Source organism: Helianthus annuus, chromosome 10, assembly GCF_002127325.2.
Source record: "Helianthus annuus cultivar XRQ/B chromosome 10, HanXRQr2.0-SUNRISE, whole genome shotgun sequence".
Taxonomy (NCBI): Eukaryota; Viridiplantae; Streptophyta; class Magnoliopsida; order Asterales; family Asteraceae; genus Helianthus; species Helianthus annuus.
In genome coordinates, this window is record NC_035442.2 from 40,919,632 (window position 1) to 40,944,616 (window position 24,985).

The 24,985-nt window shown below is 43.0% G+C and overlaps 2 protein-coding genes across 2 annotated transcripts; both read right to left on the reverse strand.

The window, feature by feature from the left end:
• Nucleotides 1-554: 554 nt before the first annotated feature.
• Nucleotides 555-2,516, reverse strand: LOC110881008. Its single transcript, XM_022129400.1, has one exon. It carries the CDS (start codon nt 2,514-2,516, stop codon nt 555-557), a length of 1,962 nt encoding a protein of 653 aa, XP_021985092.1.
• A 15,451-nt stretch (nt 2,517-17,967) lies between these two features.
• Nucleotides 17,968-20,024, reverse strand: LOC110884456. Its single transcript, XM_022132164.2, has 4 exons — nt 19,932-20,024; nt 19,190-19,707; nt 18,318-18,935; nt 17,968-18,226 (listed from the first exon to the last, which is right to left on the reverse strand). Exons 2-4 carry the CDS (start codon nt 19,700-19,702, stop codon nt 18,137-18,139), a joined length of 1,221 nt encoding a protein of 406 aa, XP_021987856.1. The 5' UTR covers nt 19,703-19,707; nt 19,932-20,024; the 3' UTR covers nt 17,968-18,136.
• Nucleotides 20,025-24,985: the final 4,961 nt, after the last annotated feature.

Sequence of the window (24,985 nt, forward strand, 5' to 3'; positions counted from 1 at the left end):
CCCGGTTACAAGGAAATCAGAAATTCGTTCGGGGTATTACCCTCCCGACTTACATATGGAATTCGTAAATAACGTAAAAGACAAAAAAGCGATCTTTTTTAGCCGTACTCGGCTGTTTACATGAAACATTTCTTTAGGTGCACCCCGTTCCAAGTTCTTGGCACGGGGGTTCCATCAATTTTTTCTAACACGTACGAGTCTTTCTCGCTTGCTTCTTTGACTCGATACGGTCCTTCCCATTTCGGGGTTAACTTGCCAGGTGCTTCGATACGGCTTGCGTCGTTGCTTCGGAGTACAAAATCTCCGACTTTGAACTTGCAGAGCTTGGTGCGGGCGTTGTAATACTTCTCGATCTTCTTTTTGTATCGGGCTTCTTTGATTGCTGCGATATTTCGACGTTCTTCGAGCAGATCGAGATTGGATCGGAGCTCACGCTCATTTTCCTCCCAAGCTTTACACCTTTGGTTTGGTAATCCGATCTCTGCGGGGATTACGGCCTCTGTGCCGTAAGTAAGACTGAACGGTGTTTCTTCGTTACTGGTCTTGTGCAAGGTTCAGTGAGCCCACATCACGTTTGGTAATTCATCCGCCCAGCCTTTTCCCTCGCAACCAAGCCTTCTCTTTATCCCATCAACAATTCTTCGATTTATCTGCTCGACTTGCCCGTTCCCCTGGGGGTGGGCAACCGAAGAAAAGACTTGATTGATCTTCAAGTTTTCACACCAACGTTTAAACGGGTTTTCCGCGAATTGCTTTGCATTGTCGCTTACGATGTAGAGTGGAAGACCGAAGCGGCACACGATTTGCTCCCAAAAGAATCTCGTTACATTGTAGCCGGAGATGACTGTAAACGGTCGAGCTTCCACCCATTTGGTGAAATAATCCACTACGATTAGCAAATACTGGGCGCTTCCGCTCGATCGAGGGAAAGGACAAACTATGTCAACGCCCCACTTTTGGAAGGGCCATGCTGCAGTCACCGGAATCATTTCATTCTTGGCCCGAAGGCTTATCGGTGCATGCCTTTGGCACTCATCACATTGTTGAAGCTCCTTAACTGCACTCTCGTGCATCCCAGGCCAGTAATATCCTGCATTTTTTACTTTGGCCACAACCATTTTTTGTCCGGCGTGAATGCCGCAAATGCCATAATGTATTTCCCTGATGATGTAACTGGCTTGCTCTGGGTCAAGACATTTCAGCAGTGGTCCAAGAAAGGTCTTTCGGTATAACCCTCCTTCTTGCATTTGGTACTGAAGAGAGTTGATTTGGATCTTTCTTGCTTCTGCTTTGTCAACCGGTAGAACGTCGTGCACCAAGTAGTTGATTATGGGTGTCATCCATGTTTGCACCGGAGCTTCTACTTGCATAACCTGCGGAACTGCAATTGAAGGTGCGTTTAAGACTTCCACCCTCACTTCTTTAGCTAGGTGACTAAATGATACCGACGCCAACTTGCTTAACGCATCAGCTTTTTTGTTTTTGCTTCGGGGGATGTGTTCAACTTTACATGCCTCGAACGATGCCATTACTTGCTTTACTTGCTCGAGATACTCGATCATGTTGGCTTCTCTTGCTTCATATTCCCCATTTACTTGGTTTGCTACGAGCAACGAATCTACATGGGCTACGACATTTCTTGCTCCGACTTTTAGCGCTAGACGTAAGCCAGCCAAAAAGGCCTCATATTCGGCTTCGTTGTTGGAGCTCTTGAACTCTAAACGGAGCGCGTACGTCACATCCGTACCGTCTGGGTCGGTGAGAATTAAGCCTGCCCATGACCCTTCGGAACTTGAAGCTCCGTCTGTGTATAGGGTCCAGGGTTTGGCTGGAGCTTTCGCGGCTTCTTCGACTACTTTTTCTTCCGGCATTTCTACTAGGAAATCAGCTATCACCTGCCCCTTCAGGGGTCCCTTGGTTCTGAAAGTAATATTGAATGCACCCAGCTCGATTGCCCACTTTGCCATACGCCCTGAAACTTCCGGTCGTCGAAGAACATGCTGGATTCTTTGGTTCGTTCGTACTTCAATTGGGTGGGCCTGAAAATACCGACGAATCCTTCTGGAGGCATGAACCAGCGCCAGGGCTAATTTTTCCAGGCTTGAGTACCTCGTTTCATAATCTTTCAATGTTCGGCTCACATAATAAATGGGAATTTGTGCCCCAGTTCGGTGAGCAACGAGTACTGCACTGATTGTTCCGTACGACGCGACCAGATAGACCGTCAATACTTCGTCTTTTTCAGGTACGGTGAGCGTCGGCAAAGTGCCGAGATAAGTTTTAAGTTCTTCAAAAGATCGTGCGGCTTCTTCGGTCCATTTGAACTCTGACCTGAAGCTTTTTTTGAGCACATCCATGAATGGGAGCGATCTGTCTGCTGCTTTTGACAGGAACCGGTGGAGAGCGGCTGGTCGTCCATTCAAAGACTGAATTTTTTTAACTGATGTTGGAGCTTTCATTGTAAGAACAACGTCGATCTTGTCTCGGTTGGCTCGCAGACCCCTTGACCCGACCATGACTCCCAGAAACTTTCCTTCTTCTACCCAAACGTACACTTTTTGGGGTTTAGCTTCATGTTGATGCTTCGGAGCCGGGTGAAGGTTTCGAGTATGTCTTTCAACATGGTAGCTTCGTCGTGACTTTTGATCACTATGTCATCAACATACACTTCTAAGTTTCGTTCGATCTGGTCTTTGAAGGCTTTGCTCATTAGACGCTGGTATGTCGCGCCGGCGTTTTTCAATCCGAACGGCATCTTAGTGAAGCAATAATCTCCTTCGTTAGTGACGAACGTTGTTTTGTCTTCATCTTCAACTGCCATTTGTATCTGGTGGTACCCCTTGTAAGCGTCTAGAAAACACTTCAACCTGAACGTGGCGACGGAATCGATCTTCTCATCGATTTCTGGTAATGGAAAACAATCCTTGGGGCATGCGTCGTTTAGGTCGGTGAAATCAATACACAATCGCCAGGAGTTATCCTTTTTTCGTACCATGACCGGGTTCGACACCCATGTTTGATACCGGACTTCTCGAATGATTCCGGCGTCCAGGAGACTCTTCACATATTTTGCAATTGCCTTGGCTCGATCCGGCGCCATGTGCCTTTTTCTCTGTGCTATTGGCTTTATCGACTCCTTTACATTCAGGTGGTGCTGTGCCATGGATCGGGGAACCCCTTGCATATCGGAGTGCTTCCACGCAAAAACATCAATCGAATTACTCAGTAGTTCCCATAGGAGTTTCTTTATTCGTTTTAGGAGCTGGGCGCCGATAGCCACCTGCTGTTCGGGATAATCCGGGTTGATCGCCCAGAGTTCTATGGGTACTTCAGACTTTTTGGAGCTTGTTTCTGCTGCATGCCTTACTTCGGCTATGAATGAAATTTGTTCTGAAAGTATAGTGGCAACACCTGCTTCGGTGGGAAATTTAATGGCACCATGTATCGTAGAGTTGATTGCTCCGAGAGCTCGCAATCCGGGTCGCCCGAGTATTATGTTGTGTGAGGAGTGGGTTCGAACAACCAAAAAGGTTAGTTGTACGGTTCTGCTCTTGTCACCATCTTTAAACGTGGTAGGAAGAGTAATATGTCCTATCGGACGAACTACCTCTCCCGAAAAACTTATCAGAGGGGTGGACACTTCGATCAACTTCTTTTTTGTTTGAGGATTTAGCTGCTGGAAGCATTGTAAATACATTATCTCGAAAGCACTTCCTCCATCCACATAGATCCGCCGGACCAGATGTCCTGCGACTACAGCTGATATCGTGATTGGTCCGTCTCGAGCATCTTCCGGATCAATCGGGGGGAAATACGTAGGCTGGTGCATCCAAGCTACCATGTGTTGACTCGACCGTTTTACCCCTCTTGGCTCGGTAGACCGGATCATGTTGATTCCGGCCTCAGTGTTCGGGTTATCATTTGCTGTTGCGGGCTTCTTTCCGTCCTTTACTTCTTTTACGAGATGAGAAAGTTTGCCAGATCGCACGGCCTTTTCGATCTCCTGTTTTAGTGCCCAACATTCATCAGTTGTATGCCCCTTGTCTCGGTGATACTCGCAGTACTTCTTGGAGTGCTTATCCGAGGTGGGTCGTTGCTTTGATGGTGTAGGAAACCGGGTGGTTTCCGTACTGAGGATTTCACTAGGCGACTTCGTTAGCTCGGAGAAGGTGTTAAATCGCACGTTTCCAGTCCGGAAACTGCTTCGATCGGATTTTTGATACGGACCACGGTTTCTATTCCAGTTGTTACTTCTGTCTTTTGGTGGTGATGCGTTCCGTCTCCACGATGTAGCTCAAGCTTTGGAGTTTCTTGCAGCTGTTTCATTCGGCTGACCACAGGCACTTTTCCCCCGAACGAAAGCTCGAGCTCGTTCCATGAGTAACTCCATGGTTTTTGGGAGATCTTCATGGAGTTTTTCTACCAACTGATTGTTCCTTACACCGTGACAAAATCCAGAAACCCGAAGCTGGTCGACCGCTCCGCTTATCTGCATGCTCTCTCGATTGAAGCGATCTATAAAATCTTCTACGGACTCTCCGTCGCGGCGCTTTATGTGGTGTACCTCGGTAATGTCTTTCTTGCAACGACGCTGCTGGCAGAAATTTTGCAAGAATATACGTCGGAAATCCTCAAAGTGATCAATCGACCCTTCTGGCAACCCATCGAACCATACTCTGGCTGATCCGGTGAGAGTTTGAGCGAACATGTGACACCAGGCCGACATGGGCCATTGTTCGACCTTAGCTGCTCCGGCAAATGCGAACATGTGGTCGTCCGGATCAAACGTACCATCATAAAATTTCAAAGTGGGGGGCATCTTCAACTTAGCCGGGAGTGGGGCATTAACAATCCGCATCGTGAACTTTGACTGAGAAGTCATAGACGTGGGATGATATGGCATGATCAACTCCTGATCCTGAGGGTTTAAGCCCATAGATCCCTGGCGAAACAGGTCGTTAAGACCGTTATTCATTGGAGCGTTCGTAAACGAGGAGAATTGTGCAACACATGTTATGGGAGTAGAGATTGTTGAACTTACCATAGATCCAGAGGTGAGAGCGCCGATAGAAACGGGATTGTTCCCTGGATACACGCTGCTGAACAAGTTCGTGCGGAGACTCTGCAACATTTCTTCTCGCTGCTGCTGCTGTTGTAGCTGTCGTAATAAGTCGGCGTTTCGTAATAGGAAGGCATTGTTAAAAGTAGGTAGTGGTGTAGCAACTGGAGCAGTAACCGAGAGCGTGGTGACAGAGCTCGCGATTACAGAACTTGCAGCTGGAGGTGCCGATGCTGTTCCCATAGAAGCTACTACGACGGCAACTGCTGTTGTGGCAGTTGTGGGAGCAACATTTCCTTCCCATATGTCGTTGAACGACGGGAAAGTGTTTGTTGGAGCGGCTGTTGTGGATTCCATGTTTTGGACTAAACAAAGTTAACAGAAAACGAATTGGATGAATTCGAGGGGATGGCGCCACTGAAGACTCAAAAAACCAGTCAGTCCGACCTGGCTAGAGTTATGCTTCAGACGACCTAGCAAGAACCTGCAAGATCACAAGGAAACAGACACATCGTTAGCCTCGTCACAGGGAGGGGGGTCTCTCTGTGACCAAGCTCGGGCGTGAGAATAAGTATTTGTGAGGAGAAAGTAAGTCAGGGAGAGAGAGTGGAGAGTTTAGAGAGAGAAAGTGGCAGTTACCAGTTTTGGAAGTCCAAGTATGGTATTTATAGTCTTTGGGGTATGGTGACGTGGCGAGTTAGTTATGGCCGGACCAGTCACTGTCATGACGGTTATGCCCGTGGGGCCCGGTTAGTTATGGCGTACCAGTGTATTTGTCCGTTTCGTTTTATGGTGTATGGTGCGATCCGACCTTGATGTACTATGGTTCGGTTCTATGTTTGACGGTGATTCGGTCCGACCAAGGACGTATCCTCATCAGCTCTCTTGTACATGTTGCTTCAAAATGTGTACACAATGTAAAATTACATAAGGGTAGAAAACCCAATTGTCTTAATAAGGTAGTATAGATTTATTTATTTATCTATTTCAGCTACTATATGGCGTGGTGAAGGGTTCAAATGAGAAAAAAGAATTGTAAGAATAAAAAGAATAAGTTTTAAACCAATAGAAATGCTCCATTTTGTTTCATTTAATATGTGTATTTAATGTTATTAATAAGGGTGAAGAAACACTGACCTAAACAGCACCTACGGCTTCAATGATTAGTGACTCGAACACTTGGCTGCAAAACAGAAACACCGTTAGGACTCGTTACAGGAATGGGGTTATTCCTGTAACCACCCTCCGGCGTGAGAATAAGTATTGGATTATGAGAGAAGTTTTGGAGAAGAAGATGTATGAGAACAAGATGATCATACCTTATACATTTGTCTCTATATATAGGTTTTCCATTAGGGTTTCCTTTATCCCAAGATGTATTCCGATAAATTAGAGATTTACACGATCTTCCCGAAAAGTTGGAGATTTAGTTGTGCACCTTCCATGTAGATATGGAAGGTTCTAGAATAAACGTTTGTATTTATATAAATATAAAAGGTTGCAACCGGGTCGGGTTGACCGATGCGGGTCACACCTCGTCATGTCCCCCCAGTCCGAGTTCATGGAAAGAAATCCATTAGTTCGGACTAAGAGAAAAAAGAAAAAGTTAGCATATGATGATTGTTACTACGGATTTGGGAAATGACGGCGAGAATACAGGATGTGACAGTTGGGTCATCATATCGGTGACAGCTGTTTTTACCCCGCATGGACACGTGTGACCGTTCGTACATCTTTTTGAATTTGAAAAGTTGCCTTTGCGTATAAATAGCGACTCCTTATGTAGGAGTTCAAATCCCCTCCCCAAATTACTCCTTCGTTATTCTTTCTACTCAATGGCTTCGAAAACTAATGAGTCGTCTTCCACCGCTACCGCCCCTACAGACATACTGTTTTGTAAGTGGGGCGTAACATCCTTCAACAACCTTGTTCATGATTACGGTATTAGGGCCGAATGGAACCCTGTTTTGCCGTCGAAGGCCGACACTGCCTTTCCCTTGAAGGGAGGTAAAATCACTTTGTTCAGTGATTTTTTCAAATTCTGCAATTTCCGGCTACCCATCACCAAATTTTTGAAATCGGTGCTTGATTTTTACCGTATCCACATCTCTCAAATACATCCCCTTGGCTTAGTGAAACTTCGGCAATTTGAGTATGCCTGTATAGCGCTGGGCCATATCCCAGAACTGGTTGTCTTTAGGGCTTTCTTTGTGCTTGTGTGGAAATCCCATTTCTTTACTTTCGATCGGAGGGATACGGACGCGTCGTGCTTAAGGGATATTCCCACCAGCTCGAGGGACAAAGATTGGAAGAAAAAATTCTTCTATCTTGATGCCACTGTTATCCCTGGGGAGATGCACTGGAGAGAGAAAGGGCCAAAGGATAAAGTGAGAGACGATGCTCCTCCTGAGGATTCGTACACATCAAATGCCCTATACATGAAGCTATGTGGCCACCCCTTTGAGTGCACAATTATCCCAGAAGGTGCGTTGGTGATGGCCGGCATGAGTTTATTGTGGCCTGATATTAAGCGTTATCCCTCATTTCAAAGAGACGATGCAGGTATGTTTACATCATCGTGCCTTGCTAGTTTTGCAGTGTCTATTGTTTGTTTTGTGTTTTTTTATTATTATCCTCATATGTCACGCAGGGGAGTGGGGTATGTTCGACTGTATTGATCCCCCGCGACACCTCGCGTTGAAGCCTGCCGACCGCGTGTTGGACGAAGGGGAACCGGACGTGCTAAAGGTGCATCTTGAGCAGTTTCTTCTACCCGCTATACCGGCGGACCCCACGGCGTACATTACTCCGTTGTCAAGTGTGGCGATTACCGCCGTGTCGATGTCGGAGAAAAAACCTGCCCGAATAAAGCTTACTGGGAAGAAACACACAGCAATCCATGGGAGTGTGCCCTTAATGGAGGAAACTTCCAGTGTTGGGCGTGATGTTCCCTTGGTCGCCGACCTGACCAGTCCAAGTCGTGCCTCGAAGAAAAGAAAAACCTTTGTCGCACCTACTCTAAGTGCCTTTGAGGCGGTACAGGCTGCTTGTGCTTTCTCACCAGGTATCTATTGCTAACTACCATTGTAGCATACTAGTGTTCACGTTACTAACACCCTACTACGTTTATGGTGCAGGTACCTCTGTGGGAGTGTCATCTGGAGTTGTGATACCAACCCTTGTGCCGACCGTGGCGTTGTCGTGCCCTGGTACCAGTGTTAGTATGTCTACGGACCCGAAGTCCTTGGCTTCTGTTACTGCCGCTGTGAGCTGTGTCATGCCCCTCCCTATTCCTACATTATCAGTAGCTGTAACTGTTGATCCGCTATCTTCACTTCGGACAGGCGGTCTTGATACACCTGTAATCGACTCGCCCAGGGGCATTTTTGCTGATGTGGATAAAGATGCCGCTACCGCGTCGGCAGCGCAGGAGGTGACCAGCGTGGGTGGTGGCGAAACTCGGGGATCAAGCAGCGGTATTGCTGACGACGGTGTCCGTCTGATTGACGACCTGTTTATACCAACTGTTCGTTGGGATCCCCATGCTCAAGATAAACGCTACCATCCTCAATGGAAAATCGCTGAATCATCAAGGCTGATCTTCCCCCCTGTGGTTCAACACTGGGTCGAGCGGGCGTATCCTCCTGCCGAAGCGGCGTACGTTGAGGGTTTAAACAATGAAGATTTGATGAATTCCTCAATATCTGACTCTGTGAACCTACCACGAAGGTTGGTAGAGATCCGTCGCAGGTGGATGCATGATAACACCCAACTCCATCAGGCCCGAGCGACTATTCAAGAATTGAGGGACGACAAGCATCGCCTAGAAAGTCAACTTCAAACTGTGGGGTTAAGGGAGGCAAGATTCTTGTCGGAGAAAAACAAGGCTGAGGAAGATTTGCGGAGGGTGACTAACCATCTTGCTGAGGAACGGATCTTATGGGCCCGCGATATGGCGGAAAAAGATCGGGTTTTGGCTCAGGCCAAGAATGTACAGGAGGAGTTGGAACGTAAGGCCATAGCGGAGGCTCAGAAGGTGAGACTCGAGTTATCGGCCCAATTGGAAAAATTTCGTGTTGACACTGATTTTGTGTCTTAGGTTCAGGAGCGGTACCAAAGTTTGACAACTGAAGTAGAAGCCTCCCATACCAAGCTCTGGTTGATGCAGGGAGAGCTGGAGGAGCGTGAAGGGAAAGTCAAGGAGTTGCAGGATCATTGTGATTCACTTGTCACTCAAAACAACAAACTTGCTGTATCGTCGTCCTCTAAACTAAAAGAGGTGGAAAATGCTCTGGCACAATCTAATGCAGAAGTCGATGATTTGACCAGCCAGTTAGCGGCTATGCGGGGAGACAGGAATTGGTTGATAACTAATGGGCTTGTGGGAGCGTTTGAGTATCTGCGTGAATCGCCCCACTTTACTAGCCTGATTGATCGTCTCTCCGCGGCTGCTTACCAATCCGGGCATCATGATGGTGTGTATAAGGGCTACATGGATTGTCAGCAGTTGGATAGGGTGCCGCCGGATTTTCAAGCTGTCAAGGGTAAGTTGCAGACTGATATGGCGAGCGCCCTGGAGGCGGCGTATACTGAGCCGCTGCCCTGCTATGGCGATTTGATGGATAAAGTCAATGAGGATGGAATAGAATCGCTACGTCTGATGCTGGACCCCGTGGATGAATCTGAAGAAGAATGATCACTCCGTTTTTCTTTTTGTTGCTTGTTATGTACTTTTATTGCCTTGTTAATGACACTGTTTGAATTGGGTTTAGTGCCCGTTTCTGTTTTGATTTGACAGCTAAATTAATGCAAATGTCATGATTTCTGACACCGCCGAATTGCAAAATATGGCTCTGTGACTTGTGATGATTGTTTTTCATTAATACATCCGACGTCACCACTGTCAAAAATTTTTTAGTACTGCTATAAATTCACCTTTCTTTTCCTTTTTTGGTTGTGTGTTTATGATGGAAAGAAAACAATATAGGCAAAGACTCTCCGAGATCTTCCGGGTTCTTGACGCTGCCGATGGCTTGCTAATGCTGCAACACCCGGTGACGAAATCGATGCTTAGGGGGAGAAGACCCATTCCCAATGCTGCTCCGGTTCGTGCCAACCGAGCATGTCAGAGCATTGTTATTGAGGATCCTCAACCGGTGGATCCCGGGGTGCCGCAGCTATCAGCTGATGTGCTGTCTGGTCTGATTCCGGTGAACCCTGAACAGCGATACCGTCTAACGTACCAACGCCATTCTGGTGGTCGGACGAGGAGGCAGCAGGTGGATGGTTCAGGTACGGTGGCCCCAATGGTTGATGGTTCATCTGACCGTTTGGCCATCGATCCAGTTGTGGTTGTGGATGATGAGGTGGTGGTGCATACCCCTGCAGTGGTGATGGCACCCAGCCTTCCTCAGTAGGTGTTTTGAACATGTTCTGTATTTTGGTTCCCTTATGTTTTGTTTTTAGGGATAGGGACAAGTACTTGGTTTTTTTGAGATAGGTCGTGTACATGTGATGATGCCTATCTGTTTTGGGGCGGTGTATGTATCTATTACCAAGATACCCGCCGTAAGCGCTTGTTATTGTTAACCCTATGACTTATATGAATGAAAAGTATTTCGTGTTTAAGGGTTTTGTTTGTGTTTTTACCGTTTGATGCATTCATCGTGCGATGGTAACTTTTGTAACAAATAAACTTAAATCTTTATTAAACTTGCATGAAGCAATAAAAGCAGAAAAATCCCAACACGGGTTACAAATGTGAATTTGAGAAGATAGTTAACTCTTGCTGTTAGCAGCAAGGTTTTACAGGTAGCATTTCCTCAACTGGGCGATGTTCCAACTGCGCGGTACTGGCGTGCCATCTAGTCGGGATAGGCGATAGGCCCCTTTACCAAGATCTTCTTGAATGACATAAGGGTCTTCCCAGTTTGGACCCAGTTTTCCTGAAGGTTCCATTCGACTTGCTTCGTTGTCACGCATGACGTAATCACCTGCCTGGAAACTTAGCTTAGCTACCCGTTTGTTATAATATTTTTCCAATGCTTTCTTGTATCGTGCCTCGCTGATGGCGGCCGCCTCACGCCTTTCTTCCAACAGATCTAAACCCTCTCTCAGCGATTGGTCGTTGTTATTGCCTATGCTGAGACGGCGTAATGATGGTAACCCTGCTTCAGCGGGTATCATTGCCTCCATTCCGTAGGTGAGGCTGAATGGGGTTTCGTTGTTACTAGTTTTGGGCATTGTTCTATGTGCCCAAAGGACATGTGGCAATTCTTCCACCCACGAACTTCCCTCGTGCCCCAGTCGCTTTTTGATGCCCTCTAGCAAACTCCTGTTCGTCCGCTCCACCTGTCCGTTACCCTGTGGGTGTGCTACCGACGTGAAAATCTGCTGGATGTGGAGATCAGTGCACCATTCCTGGAAAATTCTATCCGTGAACTGTGTCCCATTGTCACTTACCAGGTAGAGCGGTAACCCGAACCTGCACACGATGTGCTCCCAGAGGAATTTTTTGGCATTTTCCGCCGTTATCTTAGCCAAAGGTTTTGCTTCCACCCATTTGGTGAAGTAATCAACCGCCACAATTAGGTACTTCAGCTTTCCGGGGGCCGGCGGGAAAGGTCCTACGATATCCACGGCCCATTTCTGGAAAGGCCACGCTGCTGTCACTGGTACCAGGCTGTTTTTGGGCCGTATTGTCTGAGGAGCAAACTTCTAGCAACTGCGGCATTTTCGCAGTTCCGTTACAGCGTCTTCGTGCATCCCGGGCCAGTAACATCCCGCACTATGGATTTTGGCCACCATTGCTCTAGGTCCGGCGTGTATGCCGCATATTCCCGCGTGAATCTCGCTGATGAGGTACTTTGCCTCTACTGGGGAAACGCATCGGAGCAACGGACCCAAGTAAGATTTTCGGTATAGGACACCATCATTGACTTCATATTGTAGCGCTTTCGTTTGTACCTTTTGTGCCTCGCCCTTGGCGGGAGGTAGTTCACCTGCTACGAGAAAGCGTAGGATCGGAGTATACCAGCAAGGTTCTTCTATTGTGACAGCGGAAACACTTCGTGGTTCGATTGAGGGTGTCTGTAACGTTTCGACTTTGACTTCCTTTTCCATGCCTGAGGTGGCGAGTTTGCTTAGGGCGTCTGCTATTTGATTCTTCCCTCTGTGTACATGGTTGAGCGTGACCTTGTCGAAGGAATCCATGAGTTCTTTAGTTTTCGCCAGGTATTTCGCCATTGACTCGTCTTTAGCTTCATACGTTTCGTTTACCTGATTGTTATCCAGCAACGAGTCGACATATGCGTCTACTCTGGCTGCCCCCATGGATTTTGCCATTCGTAACCCTGCCAATAATGCCTCGTATTCCGCTTCATTATTAGAACATTCAAAGTCAAAACGTAAGGCGTACATTAGCCTGATTTGATCTGGACTTATCAGCATTAGGCCTGCACCGGACCCCTTTCCACTAGATGATCCATCAGTGTATAGCTTCCAAGTCTGCCTTGTAGTGCTGGACTCTGGTATATCTTGAATGACTGGGTCCGTAACGACTTCTCCTTCCGGTATCTCAGCTAAGAAATCAGCAATCACTTGCCCTTTAACCGCCGTTCGCTTCTGATACTCAATATCTAGAGCCCCCAGCTCGATGGCCCATTTAGCCAACCTGCCCGAAACCTCTGGCTTGTGCAGAACCTGCTGTAGCGGGTAGTTGGTTAAGATTTGTACACGGTGTGCCTGAAAGTACCTTCTTAGTCGCCTCGTGGCGTGTACTAATGCTAAAACTAGCTTTTCCAGTGTAGGATAGCGCGTTTCAGGCCCCGCTAGCACCCGGCTTATGTAGTATATTGGTGTTTGTTTCCCCTCTCGTTCGACCATGAGCACGGCGCTCACCGCCGTATGAGCTGCCGCTAAATACATCTTTAGTACTTCATTGGGTCTGGGCGCGGTCAGCGTAGGTAACCTTTCTATAAAACACTTCATTTCCTGCAGAGCCTGTTCCGCTCCGCTGGTCCATTTGAAATTCTTCTTGTTGAGGCAATCTTTTAATGTTTTTATGAATGGCAATGACTTTTCGGCGTGCCTCGCTAAGAACCTGTTGATTGCTACCAGTCGTCCATTTAGGGCTTGAGCTTCTTTCAGCGTTCGGGGAGAAGGCATTCGCGATATGGCGGCTATTTTTTCTGGGTTAGCTTTAAAACCGTCTCGGGTGACGACTACCCCCAGGAACTTCCCCTCTTCCACCCCAAACGAACATTTCTTTGGATTTAATTTTATGTTGTATTCTCTGAGCCGCTGGAAAGTTTCCTCTATATCTGCCAACATCTGTTTTTCTTCGCTGCTTTTAATTACGAGGTCGTCTACATAGACTTCCAAATTTCGCTCGATCTGTGTTTCGAACACCTTGTCCATGAGCCTCTGATAGGTAGCTCCTGCGTTTCGTAGCCCGAAAGGCATCTTGGTATAACAGAAGATGCCAACGTCGGTATGGAACGCTGTTTTCTCTTCATCTTCCTTGGACATTTTAATTTGGTGGTACCCTTTATACGCATCTAGGAAACACTTGAATCGATAGGGTACCAGGGAATCGACCTTTAAATCAATCTCGGGCAACGGGTACGCGTCTTTTGGGCACGCCTTATTCAGGTCTTTGAAATCGATGCACATTCGCCATGTGCCATCTGGTTTTTTCACCATGACCGGGTTAGACACCCAAGTATGGTATTGTGTTTCCCTGAGAATTCCCGCTTCCACTAACTTGCGTACTTCTTTAACGACCGCCGCCCGGCGGTCCGGGGCCATGCTGCGCTTACCCTGAGCGACTGGCTTAACGCCTGGTAGTGTGGCGAGCTTGTGTTCCGCTTTGTCACGGGGGACTCCCGTCATATCGGAGTGCTCGAAAGCGAAAATGTCCGCGTTTCTTTTTAACAATTGCTTCAAATCGCTCTTAACTTCTGGGGACAGAGTGTCCCCAATTGTGACCATTTGGTCCGGGTGGCGCGTGCTCAATACCCATCTTTCTGGTCCCGTGGCCCCAGTGGGCCCTTGGCGACATCGTTTGGTATTCAATACTTCTCCGATTTTATCGCGAAATATGGTAGCGATACCTTGCGGTGTTGGGAACTTCATAAAACCTCTTGCCGTGGAGACTATGGCGTCTAACTTTCCCAGGGTGAATCTTCCGATAATCACATTGTGGTATGACTCAGCGCGGACCACAAGGAAAGTTAGTAGTATGGTTCTTTCTTTGGGTGATTGCCCGAAAGTTACCGGGAAAGTGATTTGACCAATAGGATCAACCTTTTCCCCTGTGAAACCTTTGATAGGGGCGTGTACTGATTCGAGCAGCTTCATATCTTCTGATTGCATTCTGTTAAAGCAATGTTCATAGATGATATCTTCTGAGCTTCCGGTGTCGACTAGGATTCGCCTCATGCGGTAGTCTCCTACCGCCGCGGAGATGATCAGGGCGTCTGTGGTAAGATGCAAATCCTCCATTCGTGGTTCTATAGTCATTGTTGCCAACATCCAAGGCTCGAGTGTGGACAAACTCCGCTTCGCCCCTCTTCCTATGTCAGCACGAACCATGTTCAATTCGCGCGGCCTTTTGCCTGCCGCCTTGTCGTTCTCCTCCTTGACCACAGGCGGGCCTTGCTTGATATCTCGCACTAGGTGTGCCAATTTACCCGACTTCACGAAATATTCGATCTGTTTCTTAAGCTGAAAGCAGTCGTTGGTATCGTGCCCGCTTCCCTTGTGGTACTCACAGTATTTACTCGTGTCTTTGTTCGGATTATCTTTCAGCGGCTTTGGTGGATTAAGCCTGAGGTTTTCTGAGGCCAGAATTTCAGCCGGGGTCTTGCTTAAATTGGGATATTCAGACCGAGGTTTTGACGTCTCGTTCCTTGAATAGGAGCTTCGGTGTCTGTCGTATCGCGAGTCCTTATCGTTTCTCTGATATCGGTCTCCCCTTTGTTTACTTTTAGACCCTCGGTGATCTTTTTCCTCCTGACTTTTCAGGGCTTCTTTCTTTCTGTTGGCTGCGTGGCTGGCCGCTACCGCTTTTTCCTGTATAACATATACCTTGGCTATTCGCAGTATTTCGTCTATGGTTGGGGGTACCCCATCCCTTCCATGCAGTGTTCTCAGTAGTTCGTCATCGTTAACCCCTTGGAGGAATGCTCCGCATGCCAGATCGTTGGTGACGCCTGGTATCGCCAGGCTTTCTTTGTTGAACCTAATGATAAAGTTTTCTACCGTCTCATTGTCTCGACGATGAATATGAAGGAGTTCGTTCCTATCTTTCGTATGCCGGCGCTGCTGACTAAACTGTAGGATAAACTTTGATTCCAAATCTTCAAAACTGTCTATCTCACCTGTGGGCAGGCTGTCCCACCATACTCGTGCCGCTCCCACTAGGGTTTGTACGAACATTTTACACCATAGGGGCATGGGCCAGCAGGCCACTTCACCCGCGCTCTTAAATAAATTGAGATGGTCATCCGGGTCGGTGAGGCCATCGTACTTACCGACCGTTTGGGGCATTTTAGGTTTTTCCTTGATAGGAGCTTCGGCGATCCTACGTGTGAATTTGGATTGGAATGTCGCGTCTACCGGCTTGTATGGTTTGGTTAATTCGTCTTCTTCCACATTCACGGGTTGTGCAGGTGGAACATTCACACCCGGGGCTGGTCCTGCCACCAGACTGGAGTTTTCCAAAGGGGTCACCCGGGGTCTGACCGCGTTTTCTCTGTCGTGCACAGGTTCAGTTGGCGCTTGGGTATACATTGGTTGTGGAGTTGGAAAATTCCACCATGGCGGCATGTAAGCCGCGTACGGCGATTGAGAGCTTCCTTGCGCTGTTCCCTGAAACGGATACGCTGTTCCCCCGTATGAGGGTAAATACCCGAATGGGGGCGCATAGCAATACCCCGGGAAATACATCTGATTTCCTGGTGTGACAGGGGCATTCATTACCCCCGTTGGCATGATAACCGGCTGATTAGGTGGTGTAGATAATGCCGCCGTAAGCGCGGCTGAGTATAGCGGCGGCATTGGGTTAGAAACCAACGGCTGGTAGTATTGAGGCGTACTGGTTTCTGACACTAAGATACTGGGGCTCGCCGATGTGATAACAGGAGTGGAGTAGAGACGTGAAGCCTGTGAAAAAACAGTTGTCCCCGGAGCGAATGTGTTACCGCCAGTCCCCTCCAACCTCCTTGGTAGTGTTTGTGAGGGCATATAGAGGAAAGGGTTTGTAACCACGGTCTGGGAAGAGGCGGTGGTGATATTGTCAAAACCTGGAGGTGGCCCTTCGGCCTCGAACTCTGGATCTAACGACCTCGTGACGGCCGGGGAAGACTGTGGAACGGTACTAGTTCCCGCCCCTAGCGCCAAATTATTATTTGTCAACGTTTGACCAGCCATGTTCTGGTCACTTGCCATGAAGTTCTTGTCGCTAAATAGGTCCCACGGATGGCGCCAATGAAGAAACACTGACCTAAACAGCACCTACGGCTTCAATGATTAGTGACTCGAACACTTGGCTGCAAAACAGAAACACCGTTAGGACTCGTTACAGGAATGGGGTTATTCCTGTAACCACCCTCCGGCGTGAGAATAAGTATTGGATTATGAGAGAAGTTTTGGAGAAGAAGATGTATGAGAACAAGATGATCATACCTTATACGTTTGTCTCTATATATAGGTTTTCCATTAGGGTTTCCTTTATCCCAAGATGTATTCCGATAAATTAGAGATTTACACGATCTTCCCGAAAAGTTGGAGATTTAGTTGTGCACCTTCCATGTAGATATGGAAGGTTCTAGAATAAACGTTTGTATTTATATAAATATAAAAGGTTGTAACCGGGTCGGGTTGACCGATGCGGGTCACACCTCGTCAAAGGGCATATAGGTAAATTCCTAATTGTAATTAATTAGCTAACTAATTAAACTTGTAACTCACTTTTAAATATATCCTTTCAAGATAAAATAATTTAGGGTGAAGGACAATTTTCGAATTGTGTAGGATAAATTTTAGTATATGTATAGGATAAATTCTTAAATGTGTACGATAAATTTAGATATGCGTAGGGTAAATTTCGGTAAGTGTAAGATACATGTAGGATTAATTTTGAAATGTGTAGGATAAAATGTTTTTTGCTTTATTAATTAGAGATAACATAATTAATGGAAGGAGTTATAAAATATTTAATGTTTTACCATAATGCCATTTCTTCTTTTTCTTCTCACTTTAAATTTCTTCTCAAATGAAACTTCCGCATATGGCGTATTAGTATTATAACGAATCGAACTAATGCAGACCAAATTCCCGTCACGTAGCGCCGGGGAATCCTGCATCTGAACTAGTGCAGACCAAATTCCCGCCACGTAGGGGTTGGGCAACATGCTCGTCGTTCGCTCGATTGTAAAAGAGCCGCTCGGATCGGTTCGGTCTGTAAATGAGCCAAGCACGAGCAAAGGTCCGCTCGGCTCGACTGGTGCATAATTGGTTGTGATAAGACCATCCTAATGGATGTATTATTAGCTGGAAGAAAAACTGGTGTACTGCATTAGCTAAATTAAACCAAATAAGGGGGGTCGGTATGAATGTGGTAAACCCTTCGGGATATGGAATCACCGATCGGTGATTGTTCGCCGGTAACAAATCGGTGAGTGGGGAGTTGATCATTCGGTGTATAGTTACCGATGAGAGGAGAGAGGAGAGGAGAGATACAATCTTTTTTTAATTGAGTGTGTTTAAATCATTCATAGTGTTTGAGTACAAAATGGGGAGTGAAAAGGGGGGGGGGGAGTTAAAATGGCACGAGATTATTGGGTAGAAAAAACTCAAACACCCTAAAAGTGTTTGAATCATACCCTCCACCCTAAACAAAGGTCTTACACATCAATCATGTTTTTTTATTTCTGAACAATACTACAATGATGATTGAAAAGGATTTACAACCATTATTCCATAGCAAACAGTTAAGTATATCACGCACTCATGTACATACAATTGATGGATCACAACTTATAACCATGCCCATCAATAAACCAAATTTTGCTTTTAAATCAATGATTTTGCATTCTTAAATGAGTAGAGGCAATCAGTTAAAGCTGATGTTGAGGTGAGAGCAGCCTTGAGAATTAGAAGTGCCTGCATAATCACATTATATATAGGTGTCATTATACAACTAGAATTATAACCAAAAACCACACACCCCCTCAATAATTGTATATATACTTACCTCTTGTTCACCAATGCACACTTCCATAACCTCAATATCACCCACAGGAATGCCAAGTGTGTTAAACTTTGTAATTGTGGATAGTGATGGCGAGACGATTACTTCAAGGTCATCTGAAACTATGAAGTTAGCTTGTGCCTTAAGGAAATTACCTTGATTTATAGTTTTCTCGTAAATCGGAAGAAGATCAGTCACACGAAGATAGTTAGACGCAAGCTTTGGGCAAAGTAACATGTTCTTGATTTCATCAGATTTCAGGCATTTTCTATCTCCCAAACTTGAAACACTATTATACATATTATCTATGCCCGTTGGAGACGAATTATCCGTTATTAAACGCTTTACGTTCCCTAACGGGATTGTTAGGAAGCTGAAGAGCATTTCCACAAAAAAGTTTTCAGCTTGTGCACATAATACCTTCTTCTTTGATTTCTGGATCAATAACTTCACCGTCTGACGTTGAGTAGGGCAACTTGAAATCAAAGGTATATCACTTGTTGAAGAAGTTTTGATGCAAGATGGGCATGAGCAGAAGCAAGAGCATGGTTTAGTTCCCTCAAAAACAAAATTTGTTAAAGGAGTATTTGTCACCAATGACCACTTGAGTAGACATGAAAACTGAAACAATAAGAGAAGATATGTTAAAACGATAATTTTCTTATGGTTGTGCTAAACGTATCCCTCTCCCTTCATTTTTACTAGTTGTACCCTCGTGAAGTTGTCAAATCATTAATATTACCCCCTTTTACACTAAGGGACAAAAAAGACCCCATGATTTGATGTTTACAAGGGGGGTACGATGAAAATTAAGGGAAGGAGTACGATTAGCCAACCTTTTCCTTAAAAGCTCTAAAAATCTACATAGTTCGTACCTTATCATAATCAAAATCGAAGTTTTTCTCTTCTAGCAAATCAATGTATTCGATACCAAGAAAATTAAGGAGTGTGATGCTTGTGTCGAGCTTGACGGGTATTACATTGAGATCATCAGTGATGATGAAAGATGTTTTTTCCTTGAAAAACACCACTTCGCCAGGACTATCACTGACACGCGCCTCAACTGGCTTCATGTTGTTCAAATTTACTTTCAGCTTCTGGCAAAGAGAACTCGAAGAACTGTTTGGACTAACGAGCGCAATCTTGCAATGCTCGTTGGAGAAATGCTTATTATCTAGATTCTCAATACTTCTATAAAGAGAATCCAAGCTTCCAACTTTTACATCCTTTGTGCCTTCATGCTTGCTTGAGAGTCTTGCAATTGTTCCAAGAGGCAAAGTGAGAAAACTGAAAAGGATCTCAACAAAGTCTTCTTCTGCTTCTGCAAACATCACTTTTTTCTTCTTCTTGTCGACGAATACTTTCAAGTGAGCCGCTTTGCTTCCCATCTTATCTGATCAAATTAACATCCATAGAGATTATAACATATCTTGTCTATAAACGTTGGATATTGATACAAAATTTTATTTAAAGTTGGTATAAAGTCTTTAACATGAATGGCGATAATACTAATGAGAGCAAAACTCAATTTACTTAATAATAAACATACAAAATATTAACATGTTATATAGAAGAAAGCATATTGATAGAATTTGAGGAGAGGGGATTAATTACTACTTGAAAGTTTAATTGCAGAATCCTCTAAAAGCTGCTATGCGAGAAAACTTTTCTTCGATGTGTTGCAACAAATGAAACACCAATATTATAAAAATTAAAAAGGCAAGAACGTATATATTTATAGCCTCAACATTTTAGGAATCAATACTAAAACCAAATACAAAGATTTCCAAACTATAAACTTTCTACCTTGGTTTGTAATAAACTTATCTTTACTTTTAGACAAAGCATATGCTAAATTACGATTTCTAGAACACGTACCTCTTAGCCCGATTCTGATGGTAAAGTATTTGATTAATTTTTTTTTGAATAAGGCTTTTCAGATATTGAAAATGAAATAGCCAATCTGTTAATTTTTTCTTTATGGTTTTTATCTTAAACTATTTTATATTAAGGTAAGTTTAATTTTTTCTTTATGGTTTTTATCTTAAACTATTTTATATTAAGGTAAGTTTTGAAAAAATATATATGATGAAGCAACCAACATAAGAATTGTAACATTATTCTCTATGATGGTGTACGCCACCATGGCCAACGGTGTTTTTTTTTTTTTTTTTTTTTTTTTTTTTTTTTTTTTTTTTTTAAATTTGAACATTGTCACAAATTAATCTGCATAATTATACATGTAGTTAATAAAGCTATAGGCCAACGTAAAGGTATTAAATCACAAGTCCCGGAGGTGATGCCGGGTTTGATCCCTGTACCTCCACAACAGATTTTCACCTCCTTACCACTAGAGCACTATCGTAGAGACTTTTTAAATTTGAAATTGTCACAAATCTGCATAATTATACACATAGTTAATAAAGCTATATTATTATCTAACTACTATAATAAAAGAAACCAACTTTTGAACACATGTCATTCATTGAAGACATCCTCAAATTTATATTTATCTAAATAAATAAATAATAAATTAATATTAAATCTTATCATACTTTAATAAAATATTATACTCAAATCTAAATTGTTAATTTGATATATTTTTAAAACAAATACCTCTCTTATCTACTTATCTTATATTAAATATATAAATAATAAATTAATATTAAATGTTATCCTAATTATTTAAAAACATAACTTTTTTTAATTATTTGGTATACAAAATTATGTTTATTCAACTTTAGTAAAACGCGAGATTTTTAAGGATATAATTTTTTTTATTATTTGGTAGATTTTTCAACCCCACTATACACGGGTTTTTTTTAAAGATACGACGTTTTTAGTATTTAATATACAAAATTACATTTATTTAGGATATAATTTTTTATTATTTGGTAGATTTTTCAACCCGACTATACACGGGTTTTTTTAAAGATACGATGTTTTTAGTATTTAACATACAAAAATACATTTATTTAATCTGTGTAACACACATGGTTTTTAAAGATATAAATCTTTTTTATATCTATTCAACACGTGTAATATACAGGGTTTTTAAGTATGTAATTTTTTTATTATTTGGTAGATTTATTCAACCCGATTATACACGGGTTTTTTTAAAGATACGAAGTTTTTAGTATTTAGTATACAAAATTACATTTATTTAATCTGTGTAATACACATGGTTTTTAAATATATAACTTTTTTTATTATTTGATATATAAAATTACATTTATTTAACCCATACAATATACAAGGTTCATAATGATATAAGTTTTTATTATTTAATATATAAAATTACATTTATTCAACCCGTGTAATACACAGGGTTCTAACCTAGTTATGATTTATAAAGTAAACCAAATGTCACGTTTTACATACCATATGTGCATGGAAATAAATTATAACGTACTCTGAACTGAAATATTGAAGTTTCAATCAACTCTTCATAACATCCAACATCCCATAAACCAAATTCCGTGAGAATATTGCTACTTTGATGTTATCAGCAATATATACCATGTTTTTTTAATGTCAACGTCTTTGTATCATTAAAGTTTGCAAACTACAGATAAAAATATGTTAAAGAGGCAAAGACAGTGAATTTTTTTGTTAAGTTAAAGACGCAAAGGCAGTGAAAAAAAATTAAAAATAATAAGTACAATTACAAAAAGGAAAAAGAAAAAAGTGAGAACTTTTTTTAAGCGAACAACAATATAGCATATGAGACCAACGTACATGGAATTCATTATGTGTACATGAAAAAAAAAATAATAATAACTCATGCTGCTTGGATTCGATCCCGGCCGGGTAACTAAAAAACCAAATGAAACTTTAGTTTTTTTTTTTTTAACGTTGACTTTCTTTTTGAGTGATCCAATGTAACACCGCTTAAACGGCGGCCCTAGCCAAGATCTGCCCAGACTACATTGTCTTAACCGAGTCCACGTTGGGTTGGTCAGACTTGGTTGCGCCATTCCCCCGGAAACCGTACTGCCTCCACACGAGATGACTCGCTGAATTAACAGCCGGATGAAAACCGGGGTGCGGCTCAGGATCGAACCCTCCTCGGTGGGTTTGTCACCATCATTCCCTAATATCCACCCCAATATGACATAAGTTAGAATCACACTCATAATTTTTTTAAATAAGTAATGTCACCGATGCGTTGCAGCGGTTAAGAACGTGATGACGGTACCGAATCACGAGAGTAAAGGTGAGATGGAATGCAGTCGGTTTTGATGCATCGGCTATAGGGGTTGTTTGGTAGCCTTTTAATAACCATTCAGATATTTCCTTTTAATGGTTTAAAACCTCTGAATGAATAAGAGATAACTTCAAGTCTGAATGGTTAAGAGATAACCTCTGAATGGTAAATCATCACATGTCACATTCTTCTACCTTCTCATTGATAAAATTCTTAGTGGTTCCATTAAGAGATAGCTTCTTAATGACTATTCAAAGGCTACCAAACAGCCCATAGCTAAAGAAAGAAAGGAACAAAAAAACAAAATCATAATATGTTAAAAACATGTTCGATTCATTATTATTTTACACAACAAACATTTTTATGGTGAACGGTAATTAACTTTATTTTACACAACAAACATTTTTACACATGGACTTTAATGAAACCAATGGTCAGATATATTATATTTATAAATTTCACTGTTTTTTTTTTTTTTTTTTTTTTTTTTTTTTTTTGTAAATAACAATAAAGTTTTTAAACAAAAATAAAAAATTGATGTACGGGTAAAGTTAGATAAGATATATGGTTTAGTCTACATAGTCCTAAGATATGTGTTTAATAAAAGAAGGAATAATGAATTTTAATAATTTTAATTATTGTCCGTTGGTCGGTAACGTTCTCAATTTTAAAAATTCTCACTAACGATACCATCTTTTCACATATTGGCCTTCAATGGACCCTGACTGTAACAACCCTCAAAAAAATATTCCCAACGACAACTCGTAATCAAAACCAGAAGTGCGCGCGAGGAAACTTGTATACTTAATCAGAAAACTTAGCGGTTAAGAAAACTTGACGGTTAATGAACCAACTCGCACAAAGGTATCCTTATTAGATTCACAATTAAAAAGCGAATCAACTGGGATCAAGACCCGAGCATACGCGATAAGTATCGGCACAGAAATCGAGAAAAACGCACGATTGGACGAAAAAGGCGGCCAGGGACACGTGTCACGACATTGCGCCACGTGTCAGAGCTACGTTCGACACGTGGTAGTCGAAGCCAGGTCGACCCTCCCGGCGACACGTGGAAGGGACACCAGTTCCTGTCGCGACGCGCGGGAGGAACCCAGATGGCCTATAAAAGCAGCACCTTGGGACAGAAGTCTGTGCATTAGTTCAATCAAATTTTTACGAACTCTCTTCTCTAACTCCCGTTTTCTTGCTACACCCCTAATTCTATGAAACTCTGCCCCGTTGTAAGTGTTTTAACCCCTGATCACTCATTCGATACCCTATCCGATCGATCCTGAACCCAACAACGAATGTCAAGGTGCTGCCTGTATAAGGCTACACTTTGTTAACTACGTTGGGGTTTTGATCTCGTGATGTATCGATAAAGTTAATTTGGGTTATTACACTAACACGTGTGCATTGTATATTTTATTAGGAACTCAGGAGTTATACCAAGAATTATACCAGGAGGCTTTAAGTTAAAACTCTAAATCTACAAAGTTAGTCATTCTCTTTTTCTCACAACTTTGTGAATCATTCTTTCTTGTTACCAAAATGCTTTGCAAAAACCCTAAATGTTTTTTCAGTTATAATTACAGTGATTAAGTCTTTGTAATCTGAAATTACTGCTAGTATGTGGGGTTTTGTATACATTACTTGACACTCGTTACTATTGGACAAAGAGTTAGCCAATAGTAATATGACCACGAGCACAGGGGTTGGCCTCAGTCGCAATACTGATTTGAGTAATTGATAGATATAAACAATATAATCACCCTTGATACTGTATAATATAACAATGTGTCCTTTCATATAAATGAATGAACTCACCAATATTTTTCGCCGATAAAATGTTTTCCAACGCGTTTCAGGTAATGTACTGTGAATGTAATAGAAGTCTGCTTTGGAGCACTGAAGGCTTAAATAAAGTGGCTATGATTACCTGAATAAAAGAAGAAATTTGTGTTTTATCAATTAGGGTTTATCCCTATAAAAACATTTGATTGCAATATGGGTTTTATTGATGCGTGCTAGTGTGTATATGTTTTAGGTATATATTTTAAGCCCTTTTTACACTTTTTAGCCAAGTTTTAAATTTATAAAACACGATATTTACTAACACTACACACACATATGGGCAAGTGCACCCATCGTGGACGTAGTATAGTGTTGGTAAGATACCGAGGTCGTCCAAGGACACAAGAGCTTTTAGTACCGGTTTATCCTCAACGTCTAATCAAATCAAAATGTTAGAAAAGATTTTTAAAACTAAGAAAATAAAACTAACTAAATGCTGAAAAATAAAAATAAAAATAAAAATAAAAACAGATAGACAAGATGAATCACTTGTTTAAGAGATTATCTTAGTTATTGTAGTAGGGCCCTTTTTTGAAGGTGACGTTACCCTCAACCCAGTAGTTTGAGTCAGCAAGGATACAATCCTGAAGGGTCGGATTATTGAAAGATA

Excerpts from the sequence above, each read along its gene's own strand:
- LOC110881008 (XM_022129400.1), bottom strand. The coding sequence starts at position 2,516 with ATGGTCGGGTCAAGGGGTCTGCGAGCCAACCGAGACAAGATCGACGTT.
- LOC110884456 (XM_022132164.2), bottom strand. The coding sequence starts at position 19,702 with ATGGGAAGCAAAGCGGCTCACTTGAAAGTATTCGTCGACAAGAAGAAG. Across the intron at positions 18,936-19,189 it reads TCGATTTTGATTATGATAAG|TTTTCATGTCTACTCAAGTG; the intron begins GTACGAACTATG and ends TTATTGTTTCAG. Across the intron at positions 18,227-18,317 it reads TGTGCATTGGTGAACAAGAG|GCACTTCTAATTCTCAAGGC; the intron begins GTAAGTATATAT and ends GTGATTATGCAG.